The sequence below is a fragment of the Pristiophorus japonicus genome, chromosome 10 (assembly GCF_044704955.1).
Source record: "Pristiophorus japonicus isolate sPriJap1 chromosome 10, sPriJap1.hap1, whole genome shotgun sequence".
Classification (NCBI taxonomy): Eukaryota; Metazoa; Chordata; class Chondrichthyes; family Pristiophoridae; genus Pristiophorus; species Pristiophorus japonicus.
Window position 1 is genome coordinate 213,666,226 of NC_091986.1, and position 13,111 is coordinate 213,679,336.

Consider the following 13,111-nt stretch of genomic DNA (forward strand, 5'->3'; position numbering starts at 1 on the left):
AGAGATGGTTTGGAATGTGGAACTTGCTGCCACAGGGAGAGGTTGAGGCGGATAGCATCGAGGCTGGATATACACACGAGGGAGAAAGGAATAGAAGGGTATGCCGACAGGGTATACGATAAGGGTATGCGATAAAGAAGAGTGGGAAGAGGCTAGTATGGAGCATATACACCCAATGGTTTGTTCCTGTGCTGTAATTTCTATGTTATGTCCAGGGTTTCCACCGATTGATGAGGGAACTCCCAGTGGTCACAAAGCAGAATACTAATCCCGATTAAAGTGACATCAGAGGTGGAATTTTTGGCAGGTCATGTCCCTTGGAATCGCTTGGGGAGGGTCGAGGCCCTGCCCCCTCCCCACTACTTCCAATATGAGCATGTGGATGCCGTATGCCCATGTGGGGAAGGGTGTGTTTTCTTTTTTAAAAAAAAAAGTCTTGCATTTATATAGCGCCTTTCATGACCACCAGACGTCTCAAAGCGCTTTACAGCCAATGAAGTACTTTTTGGAGTGTAGTCACTGCTGTAATGTAGGAAACACGGCAGCCAATTTGCACACAGCAAGCTCCCACAAACAGCAATGTGATAATGATCAGATATTCTGTTTTTTTTTTAGTGATGTTGATTGAGGGATAAATATTGGCCCTGGACACCAGGGATAACTCCTCTGCTCATCCTCGAATAGTGGAATCCTTTACCTCCACCTGAGAGGGAAAACGGAGCCTCGGTTTAACTTCTCCTCTGACAGTGCAGCGCTCTGCTGGTAATGTCAGCCTGGATTTTGTGCTCAAGTCTGTGGAGTGGGGCTTGAACCCTCAACCATCTGACTGACCAACGAGTGAGTTACCCACTGAGACACGGCTGGCATTTAAGGTCAGGGCATCATAAAGCCCATTCAAAAGGGTATTAGGAGGATGAGTGATACAATGAGTTGAACACTGACCAATCATTTTTGGAGCTGGGTTTACAACGAGCCCAGGTCGATGAAAGGCCCCTCTAACTGCTGACAGCATGGGTCCTCACTGATGTTAGTTTCCACAGTCTCAATCTCGCTCCTGGTAAGCATTGGCCCCACAGAAGACAACTGCTCCTAATCTGGCCCTAACTAGCGATCTCGTTCAGAGGGACCTGGGGGTCCTGGTGCATGAAACACAAAAGGTTAGTATGCAGGGACTAAGAGGTTATGGGGAGCAGGCGGGAAAGTGGACCTGAGTCCATGATCGGATCAGCCATGATCGTATTAAATGACGGAGCAGGCTAGAGGGGCCAAATAGCCTACTCCTGCTCCTATTTCTTATGTTCTTATGTTCTTATTGTTTAACAGTTTGGATGGAGTTCCGTTTCTCATGCACGACGACACGCTGAGAAGGACCACCAATGTTGAAGAGGTGTTTCCAAGAAACAAGACCATGAATGCTGCCTTCTTTAGCTGGAATGAGCTGGCAGAACTGAATGCTGGGAAATGGTTCCTCAAGGTGCGTACTTTGCAGTGTCGGGTGAGAGGTGAAAGTGCACTTGGAAGACTAATAGATTCTTCATGGCAATCAAGGAGGGGGGGGGGCGAGTTTCCCTCTTTCTGCCTTCGTAGACAACACCCCTCCCCAACCCACGACCTCTACCACCTAGAAGGACAAGGGCAGCAGGCGCATGGGAACACCATCACCTCCATGTTCCCCTCCGCGTCACACACCATCCTAACTTGGAAATATATCGGCCGTTCCTTCTTCGTCGCTGGGTCGAAATCCTAGAATTCTCTCCCTATCATCATCATAGGCAGTCCCTCGGAGTGAGGAAGACTTGCTTCCACTCTAAAAATGAGTTCTTAGGTGACTGATATGAGAATTACAGTCCCTGTCACAGGTGGGACAGACAGTGGTTGAAGGAAAGGGTGGGTGGGGAGTCTGGTTTGCCGCACGCTCCTTCCGCTGCCTGCGCTTGGTTTCTGCATGCTCTCGGCGACGAGACTCGAGGTGCTCAGCGCCCTCCCGGATGCACTTCCTCCACTTAAGGTCTTTGGCCAGGGACTCCCAGGTGTCGGTGGGGATGTTGCACTTTATCAGGGAGGCTTTGAGGGTGTCCTTGTAACGTTTCCTCTGCCCACCTTTGGCTCATTTGCCGTGAAGGAGTTCCCAGTAGAGCGCTTGCCTTGGGAGTCCCATGTCTGGCATGCGAACAATGTGGCCTGCCCAGCACCTTCATCACACGGATTGCAGCAGTTCAAGAAGACGGCTCACCACCATCTTCTCAAGGGCAATTGGGGATGGATAATAAATGCCGGCGACGCCCACATCCCATGAACTCATTTTAAGAAAAGAATATAGGCCTTTCACGTATTGCTATGAATGTAACCGAACTGCTGACGTTCAGTGTTGAGCATTGTCGGGGACTCCCAGGTATCGGTGGGGATGTTGCACTTTATCAGGGAGGCTTTGAGGGTGTCTTTGTAACGTTTCCTCTGCCCACCTTTAGCTCGTTTGCCACGAAGGAGTTCCAAGTAGAGCGCTTGCTTTGGGACTCTCGTGCCTCATGATCTCATTGAATGACAGAGCTAGATTTTTGTGCTCAAGTCCCTGGAGTGGGACTTGAACCCACAACCGTCTGACGCAGAGGCACGAGGGTGCTGCCCACTGAGCCACGGTTGACACGGCATTCTGACACGTCGGTGCAGCAGATCAGTTTCTCGTTCAAGCAGTGCATTTACTAACTTAGCCATTGAATGTTGTCAATTTCATTGTTGGAGGGCAGAGATAGTTGAGAATAGACAAATCTGACAGGGCAATTATCGATGGTGCAAGCCTGGTGTGACTGAATAGAGAATGATTAATACATGGTCGGGGGTATTGGGGGCTAGCGGTATCGAAACAGCCCCGGTAGAAATCCAGGTATGCTGCTGTATTTGCCATGTCCGCGCTGTTAAATCCGACCTCCCATTTCTAACCAGGTCTTTTTGTTCCCCCGCACAGGACAACCCCTTTAGAACGAAACATCTGTTGTCACGTGAGGATCAGCAGGAGGTCCGCGGGCAGTCGGTTTGCAAACTTACCGAGCTTCTCAGCCTGGCAGCCGCCCACGGCAAAGTTGTCATCTTTGACCTATTCACCCCACCGAAGAAGCATCCGTACCGAAGCCGCTTTATCCACCAGACCGTTATGGCCATCCAGAGCTCTGGTATCAACGAGAGCCAGGTAATCCTATTTCTTATGTGCTTATGTTCTTATGTAATGAACTACAGGTTCAACCTCTCTGGTCCGGGACTCTCTGGTCTGGGATTCTCTGGTCCAGAAACATAGAAATTTACAGCGCAAAAGGAGGCCATTTCGGCCCATCGTGTCCACGCCGGCCGACAAAGAGTCGCACGGCCCTCGGTCAGCAGCCCTGAAGGTTATATACAAACCTACGAACAATGAACAATGGCGGAAAGGCAAAGAGCACCCAGCCCAACCAGTCTGCCTCGACACCCCTTGTACTGAAACATTCTACATTCCACCCCAACCGGAGCCATGTGATCTCCTGGGAGAGGCAAAAACCGGATAAAAACCCAGGCCAATTTAGGAAGACAAAAATTTGGGAAAATTCCTCTCCGACCCATCTAGGCGATCGAAACTAGTCCAGGAGATCACCCTGGCCGTATTCTATACCCTGCAGTACTTACCATTATATCTGCGCCGTCCAACAAAAGGTCATCCAGTCTAATCCCAATTACCAGCTCTCGGTCCGTAACCCTGCAGGTTACTGCACTTTCAGTGCCCATCCAACCATCTCTTAAAAGTGGTGAGGGTTTCTGCATCCACCACTCTTCCAGGCAGCGAGTTCCAGATCCCCACAACCCTCTGCATAAAGAAGCCCCCCTCAAATCCCCTCTAAACCTTCCACCAACCATCTTAAAATTATGCCCCCTCATAATAGACCCCTCCACCAATGGAAATAGGCCCTTACTATCCACTATGTCCAAGCCCCTCAATATTTTGTACACCTCAATCAGTGGTCCGCTATTAGTTTACAGAGCTGCCGCTCTGCGTGTGTGGTCTCCTGGTTTCCGTGCTGTTGGTGAAGTGCAGGTCCTCCCAAGCTCACTTCCTTTCTGTGTCTTATGTTGCCATTTTGTGGGCACCCTTTTGTCAGTTTGCTGTTTGCGACTCCTGAGGGGCATCTGTGCTTTCTTGATCTAGGTTCCCGGGGAGTGGGGGTGATTGAGTGCTGTCATAGTGCGTTCTGAATGTCGGGAGCTGATTTTAGTAGGTGGGGGGGATGTATTCTAGCAACAGCTTTAATTATGACTGTGCAGCAAAGATTGTGCACCTTGTTCCAACTCTGCAATAATCTCAAACCTCCCTGAGGGACCATTCGCTATGACAATACTACTGACCTCCCGACTGGAAAATTCTCTGTTTTGCCACCAGTCAGGTCCCAAGGATGCTGGACCACAGAGGTCCACCAAGTTGATTCCTGGGATGAGAGGGCTGTCTTATTGTGTAGAATGGGCCTATACTCTCTGGAGTTTTGATGAATGAGAGGTGATCTCATTGAAACATACAAGATTCTGAAGGGGATTGACAGGGTAGATGCTGAGAGGATATTTACCCCTGGCTGGAGTGTCTAGAACCAGGGGTCACAGTCTCAGGATAAGGGGCCATTTAAGATGGAGATGAGGAGAAATTTCTTGACTCAGAGGGTGGTAATCTCTGGACTTCTCTACCCCAGAGGGCTGTGGATGCTGAGTCATTCAAGGCAGAGATCCATAGATTTTTGGTCTAGCGGAATCGAGGGATATGGAGATCGGGCGGGAAAGTCGGCCAACTCGGATATAAAAGGGGTCAGAGGGTCTAGTAAGAAGGAGGAACTGAGGGAAATCCTTATTAGTCGGGAAATTGTGTTGGGGAAATTGATGGGATTGAAGGCTGATAAATCCCCAGGGCCTGATGGTCTGCATCCTAGAGTACTTAAGGAGGTGGCCTTGGAAATAGCGGATGCATTGACAGTCATTTTCCAACATTCCATAGACTCTGAATCAGTTCCTATGGAGTGGAGGGTAGCCAATGTAACACCACTTTTTAAAAAGGGAGGGAGAGAGAAAACAGGGAATTATAGACCGGTCAGCCTGACATCGGTAGTGGGTAAAATGATGGAATCAATTATTAAGGATGTCATAGCAGCGCATTTGGAAAGAGGTGACATGATAGGTCCAAATCAGCATGGATTTGTGAAAGGGAAATCATGCTTGACAAATCTTCTGTAATTTTTTGAGGATGTTTCCAGTAGAGTGGACAAGGGAGAACCAGTTGATGTGGTGTCTTTGGACTTTCAGAAGGCTTTCGACAAGGTCCCACACAAGAGATTAATGTGCAAAGTTAAAGCACATGGGATTGGGGGTAGTGTGCTGATGTGGATTGAGAACTGGTTGTCAGACAGGAAGCAAAGAGTAGGAGTAAATCGGTACTTTTCAGAATGGCAGGCAGTGATTGGTGGGGTAACGCAAGGTTCTGTGCTGGGGCCCCAGCTGTTTACATTGTACATTAATGATTTAGACGAGGGGATTAAATGTAGTATCTCCAAATTTGCGGATGACACTAAGTTGGGTGACAGTGTGAGCTGCGAGGAGGATGCTATGAGGCTGCAGAGTGACTTGGATAGGTTAAGTGAGTGGGCAAATGCATGGCAGATGAAGTATAATGTGGATAAATGTGAGGTTATCCACTTTGGTGGTAAAAACAGAGAGACAGACTATTATCTGAATGGTGACAGATTAGGAAAAGGGGAGGTGCAACGAGATCTGGGTGTCATGGTACATCAGTCATTGAAGGTTGGCATGCAGGTACAGCAGGCGGTTAAGAAAGCAAATGGCATGTTGGCCTTCATAGCGAGTGGATTTGAGTACAGGGGCACGGAGGTGTTGCTACAGTTGTACAGGGCCTTGGTGAGGCCACATCTGGAGTATTGTGTACAGTTTTGGTCTCCTAACTTGAGGAAGGACGTTCTTGCTATTGAGGGAGTGCAGCGAAGATTCACCAGACTGATTCCCGGGACGGCGGGACTGACATATCAAGAAAGACTGGATCAACTGGGCTTGTATTCACTGGAGTTCAGATGAATGAGAGGGGATCTCATAGAAACATTTAAAATTCTGACGGGTTTAGACAGGTTAGATGCAGGAAGAATGTTCCCAATGTTGGGGAAGTCCAGAACCAGGGGGTCACAGTCTAAGGATAAGGGGTAAGCCATTTAGGACCGAGATGAGGAGAAACTTCTTCACCCAGAGAGTGGTGAACCTGTGGAATTCTCTACCACAGAAAGTTGTTGAGGCCAATTCACTAAATATATTCAAAAAGGAGTTAGATGTAGTCCTTACTACTAGGGGGATCAAGGGGTATGGCGAGAAAGCAGGAATGGGGTACTGAAGTTGCATGTTCAGCCATGAACTCATTGAATGGCGGTGCAGGCTCGAAGGGCCGAATGGCCTACTCCTGCACCTATTTTCTATGTTTCTATGTTTCCTGCTCCTATTTCTTATGTTCTTATCACACTCAGGCATTCAGTTATACTCCAGAGTGTTTCAAGATACACGGCGATGTGTTTCCTCGGAGCTGCTCCTGCTTCACCAGTGTAACTTCGGCGGAGTTTTGGCAGAACTAGTTGAAGCATCGAGGAAATTCACCCCGTTATTTGTTTTTTTTTGGCATGGAACCCTTAAACATGTACTTAAGGAGATACTTGCCTTAGAGGGAGTGCAATGAAGGTTCACTAGACTAGTTCCTGGAATGAGTGGATTGCCCGATGAGGACAGATTGAGTACACTTGCCTTAAGTGTTTAGAAGAACGAGAGGTGATCTCATTGAAGCATATAAAATTCTTAAGGGGCTTGACAGGGTTAATGCTGAGAAAATGTTTCCCTGGCTGGGGAGTCGAGAACCAGGGATCACAGTCTCAGAATAAGAGATCAGGCACTTAGGACCGAGATGAGGAAAAACTTCTTCTCTCCGAGGGTGGTGTATCTTTGGAATTCTCTACCCCAGAGAGCTGTGGAGGCTCAGTTGTTGAATATATTCAAGATAGAGATCGATAGATTGTTGGGAACTGAGGAATCAAGGGATATGGGGATAGTGCGGGAAGGTGGAGTTGAGGTAGAAAATCAGCTATGATCTCATTCAATGGGGGAGCAAGCTCGAGGGGCTGAATGGCCTACTCTAGCTTTTATGTTCTTATCTTCTCTTTATTTCTCTCTCTCTCACTCTCCTGACTCTCTTTCTCTCTCTCTCTCCCTCTCCCGACTCCCCCTTTTTCTCTCTCTCTCTCTCTCCCTCTCCTCTCTTTCTCTCTCTCTCTCTCTCTCTCCCTCTCCTCTCTTTCTCTCTCTCTCTCCCTCTCCCGACTCCCCCTTTTTCTCTCTCTCTCTCTCTCCCTCTCCCGACTCTCTTTCTCTCTCTCTCTCTCTCTCTCTCTCCCTCTCCTCTCTTTCTCTCTCTCTCTCTCTCTCCCTCTCCTGACTCTATTTCTCTCTCTCTCTCTATCTCTCCCTCTCCTGACTCTCTCTCTCTCTCTCCCTCTCCTGACTTCTCTCTCTCTCACTCTTTCTCTCCTGACTCTCTTTTCTTTCTCTCTCTCTCTCTCTCTCCCTCTCCCGACTCTCCTTTCTTTCTCTCTCTCTCTCTCTCTCTCTCTCCCTCTCCTGACTCTCCTTTCTTTCTCTCTCTGTCTACCTGGGCTGATGCGTCCATTCAAGGAGCTCTGCGCTGCACATTGGAGGTGACATCTATCGGTTGAGACCCTGTCTGCTTGTGCGCGGATGGGCGTAAAGGACTCCACGGGGATTTTTGAAGAAGAATGCAGGAGAGTCCTACTCGTGTCCTGGCTAACATTCCTCCCTCAAGCAGCATCGCCAGAACCAGATCAACTAGTCATTCATCTCACCCGCTGTTTGTGGGATCTTGCTGTGTTTGCCTACAAAACAACACTGACTAAAGGTCAAACACAATCCATTGGTTGTGAAGCCCTTTGTGATGACCTAAGGCACTCTTGAATGTTGAGGCTGAGATATATTTCCCGGGGCAAAGATAAACGGACCGTTACTCTACACGTAGCTATACTACAGGTGCCTTAGACATGCTTGATGTTGATGGTGAGATGGGGCAAATACCACAGCTTGGTGAGCTCACCGAACGTTTCCCATGTTTCCTTCCGAGGTCTCAGCCGTGGCTCAGTGGGCAGCACACTCGCCTCGGAGTCAGAAGGTTATGAGTTCAAGTCCCACTCCAGAGACTTGAGCACAAAAATCTAGACTGACACTCCACTGCAGTGCTGAGGGAGTGCTGCACTGTTGGAAGTGCCGTCTTTCAGCTGAGATGTTAAACCGAGGTGCCCTCTACACTCTCAAGTGGACGTAAACGATCCCATGGCACTATTTTGAAGAAGAGCAGTGGAGTTATCCCTGGTGTCCTGGGGCCAATATTTATCCCTCAATCAATATCACTAAACAGATTATCTGGTCATTATCACATTGCTGTTTGTGGGAGCTTGCTGTGCGCAAATTGGCTGCCGCGTTTCCTACAGTGATGACACTTTAAAAAGTGCTTCGTTGACTGTAAAGCACTTTGAGACATCCAGTGGTGGTGAAAGGTGCTATATAAATGAAAATTATTATTTTTTCATTCAGATTCTCTGGCTGCCCAATTCTATGAGATTGAACGTACAGCAGACGATGCCGGGATTTGTGCACATTTACGGAGGAAAGAAACCCATCGAAGAGCTGCAGTCGGAGAATATTGCCAAACTCAATGTGCGCTACAGTGAGATTTCCAGCAACGAGATCAGGTAAATAGCAACTTGCATTTATACAGCGCGGTTAACATAGAAAATAGAAACATAGGAAATAGGTGCAGGAGTAGGCCATTCGGCCCTTCGAGCCTGCACCACGATTCAATAAGATCATGGCTGATCATTCCCTCAGTACCCCTTTCCTGCTTTCTCTCCGTGCCCCTTGATCTCTTTAGCCGTAAGGGCCATGTCTAACTCCCTCTTAAATATATCCAATGAACTGGCATCAACAACTCTCTGCGGCAGGGAATTCCACAGGTTAACAACTCTCTGAGTGAAGAAGTTTCTCCTCATCTCAGTCCTAAATGGCCTACCGCTTATCCTATGTCTCCTGGTTCTGGACTTCCCCAACATCGGGACATTCTTCCCGCATCTAACTTGTCCAGTCCCATCAGAATCTTATACGTTTCTATGAGATTCCCTCTCATCCTTCTAAACTCCAGTGAATAAAGGCCTAGTTGAGCCAGTCTTTCCTCATATGTCAGTCCAGCCATCCCTGGAATCAGTCTGGTGAACCTTCGCTTAGGAGACCAAAACTGAACACAATATTCCAGGTGAGGCCTCACTTAGGCCCTGTACAACTGCAGTAAGACCTCCCTGCTCCTATACTCAAACCCCTAGCTATGAAGGCCAACATACCATTTGCCTTCTTCACCGCCTGCTGTACCTGCATGATAACTTTCAATGACTGATGAACCATGACATCCAGGTCTCATTGCACCTCCCCTTTTCCTAATCTGCCGCCATTCAGATAATATTCTGCCTTCGTGTTTTTGCCTCCAAAATGGATAACCTCACATTTATCCACATTATACTGCATCTGCCATGCATTTGCCCACTCACCTAATCTGTCCAAGTCACCCTGCAGCCTCTTTGCATCCTCCTCACAGCTCACACCGCCACCCAGTTTAGTGTCATCTGCAAACTTGGAGATATTACACTCAATTCCTTTATCTAAATCATTAATGTATATTGTAAAGAGCTGGGGTCCCAGCACTAAGCCCTGCGGCACTCCACTAGTCACTGCCTGCCATTCTGAAAAGGACCCGTTTATCCCGACTCTCTGCTTCCTGTCTGCCAACCAGTTCTCTATCCACGTCAGTACATTAACCCCAATACCATGTGCTTTAATTTTGCACACCATTCTCTTGTGCGGGACCTTGTCAAAAGCCTTTTGAAAGTCCAAATACACCACATCCACTAGTTCTCCCTTGTCCACTCTGCTAATGTAACGCCTCTGTTTAAAAAAGTGGGCAGACAAAAGGCAGGTAACTATAGGCCAGTTAGTTTAACATCTGCAGTGGGGAAAATGCTTGAAACTATCATTAAGGAAGAAATAGCGGGATATCTAGCTAGGAATAGTGCAATCAAGCAGACGCAGCATGGATTCATGAAGGGGAAATCATGTTTAACTAATTTACTGGAATTCTTTGAGGATATAACGAGCATGGTGGATAGAGGTGTACCGATGGATGTGATGTATTTAGATTTCCAAAAGGCATTCGATAAGGTGCCACACAAAATACTAACCTTTAAAGGTACGCGGAGTCAGAGGAAATGTATTAGCATGGATAGAGAATTGGCTGGCGAACAGAAAGCAGAGAGTCGGGATAAATGGGTTCTTTTCGGGGTGGAAATCGGTGGTTAGTGGTGTGCCACAGGGATCGGTGCTGGGACCACAACTGTTTACAATATATATAGATGACCTGGAAGAGGAGACAGAGTGTAGTGTAACAAAATTTGCTGATGAGACAAAGATTAGTGGGAAAGTGGGTTGTGTAGAGGACACAGAGAGGCTGCAAAGAGATTTAGATAGGTTAAGCGAATGGGTTAAGGTTTGGCAGATGGAATACAATGTCGGAAAGTGTGAGGTCATTCACCTTGGGGAAAAAAAACAGTAAAAGGGAATATTATTTGAATGGGGAGAAATTACAACATGCTGCGGTGCAGAGGGACCTGGGGGTCCTTGTGCATGAATCCCAAAAAGTTAGTTTGCAGGTGCAGCAGGTAATCAGGAAGGCGAATGGAATGTTGGCCTTCAGTGCGAGAGAGATGGAGTACAAAAGCAGGGAGGTCCTGCTGCGACTGTATAGGGTATTGGTGAGGCCGCACCTGGAGTACTGCGTGCAGTTTTGGTCACCTTACTTAAGGAAGGATATACTAGCTTTGGAGGGGGTACAGAGACGATTCACTAGGCTGATTCCGGAGATGAGGGGGTCACCTTATGATGATAGATTGAGTAGACTGGGTCTTTACTCGTTGGAGTTCAGAAGGATGAGGGGTGATCTTATAGAAACATTTAAAATAATGAAAGGGATCGACAAGATAGAGGCGGAGAGGTTGTTTCCACTGGTCGGGGAGACTAGAACTAGGGGGCACAGCCTCAAAATACGGGGGAGCCAATTTAAAACCGAATTGAGAAGGAATTTCTTCTCTCCAGAGGGTTGTGAATCTGTGGACTTCTCTGCCCAAGGAAGCAGTTGAGGCTAGCTCATTGAATGTATTCAAGTCACAGATAGATAGATTTTTAAGCAATAAGGGATTAAGGGTTACGGGGAGCGGGCGGGTAAGTGGAGCTGAGTCCACGGCCAGATCAGCCATGATCTTGTTGAATGGCGGAGCAGGTTCGAGGGGCTAGATGGCCTACTCCTGTTCCTAATTCTTATGTTCTTATGTTCTAGTTACATCCTCAAAAAAATTCCAGAGGATTCGTCAAGCATGATTTCCCTTTCATAAATCCATGCTGACTTGGACCGATCCTGTCACTGCTTTCCAAATGCGTTACTATTTCATCCTTAATGATTGATTCCAATATTTTCCCCACTACTGATGTCAGGCTAACCGGTCTATAATTACCCGTTTTCTCTCTCCCTCCTTTTTTAAAAAGTCGGGTTACATTAGCTACCCTCCAGTTCATAGGAACTGATCCAGAATCGATAGACTGTTGGAAAATGACCACCAATGCATCCACTATTTCGAGGGCCACTTCCTTAAGTCCTCTGGGATGCAGACTATCAGGCTCTGGGGATTTATCGGCCTTCAATCCCATCAATTTCCCTAATACAATTTCCCGCCTAATAAGGATACCCTTCAGTTCCTCCTTCTCACTAGACCCACTGTCCCCCAGTACATCTGGGAGGTTATTTGTGTCTTCCTTCGTGAAGACAGAACCAAAGTATTTGTTCAACTGGTCTGCCATTTCTTTGTTCCCCATTATAAATTCAACTGATTCTGACTGCAATGGACCTACATTTGTGTTCACTAATCTTTTTCTCTTCACATATCTATAGAAGCTTTTTTCCCCTTCCTAATTAAACCCTTTGTCCTCCTCTGCTGAATTCTAAATTTCTCCCAGTCCTCAGGTTTGCTGCTTTTTCTGGCCAATTTATATGCCTCTTCCTTGCATCTAATACTATCCTTAATTTCCCTTGTTAGCCACGGTTGAGCCACCTTCCCTGTTTTATTTTTACTCCAGACAGGGATGTACAACTGTTAAAGTTCCTCCATGTGATCTATAAATGTTTGCCATTGCCTATCCGCCGTCAACCCTTTAAGTATCATTTGCCAGTCTATTCTAGCCAATTCACACCTCATGCCATCGAAGTTAGCTTTCCTTAAGTTCAGGACCCTAGTTTCTGAATTAACTGTGTCACTCTCCATCTTAATAAAGAATTCTACCATATTATGGTCACTCTTCCCCAAGGGGCCTCGCACAACAAGATTGCTAATTAGTCTCTTCTCATTACACATCACCCAGTCTAAGATGGCCAGCTCTCTAGTTGGTTCCTCGACATATTGGTCAAGAAAACCATCCCTAATACACTCCAGGAAATCCTGCTCCACCGCATTGCTACCAGTTTGGTTAGCCCAATCTAGATGTAGATTAAAGTCACCCATGGTTACTGTTGTACCTTTATTACACACATCCTTTATTTCTTGTTTGATGCTGTCCCCAACCTCACTACTACTGTTTGGTGGTCTGTACACAACTCCCACTAGTGTTTTCTGCCCTTTGGGTTAACTCTTGCCACTGGACCAAGACCTAGCTCTGTCAAGCCCGTATGGTGGCTGGTGTGCAACAGTCACCACACGTTAAAAAAATCCACGCACAGGCATCTTCCATCCCTGGAGTTCAGGACTGGATATTGGGTCCTTCATTGAAACATCTGCGAACTCATCCCTTTTGGTGTGGAAGCAAGTCATCCTCTTTCGTGGGATCGCCTATGACGATGAAGCTCCCACAACAGCAATGTGATAATGACCAGATAATCTGTTTTTAGTGATGTTGATTGAGCAATACTTAT

General features: G+C 47.1%; 1 protein-coding gene across 2 annotated transcripts in view; it reads left to right on the top strand.

Moving 5' to 3' along the window:
• Positions 1–13,111, top strand: part of gdpd4a (glycerophosphodiester phosphodiesterase domain containing 4a) — a 126,987-nt gene that overhangs the window by 97,619 nt on the left and 16,257 nt on the right. For both annotated transcript variants that reach the window (XM_070891649.1, XM_070891650.1), the window contains exons 10-12: positions 1,324–1,474; positions 2,963–3,184; positions 8,647–8,804. In XM_070891649.1, coding sequence (XP_070747750.1) covers positions 1,324–1,474; positions 2,963–3,184; positions 8,647–8,804 — 531 coding nt within the window. The remainder of the gene's footprint in view (positions 1–1,323; positions 1,475–2,962; positions 3,185–8,646; positions 8,805–13,111) is intronic.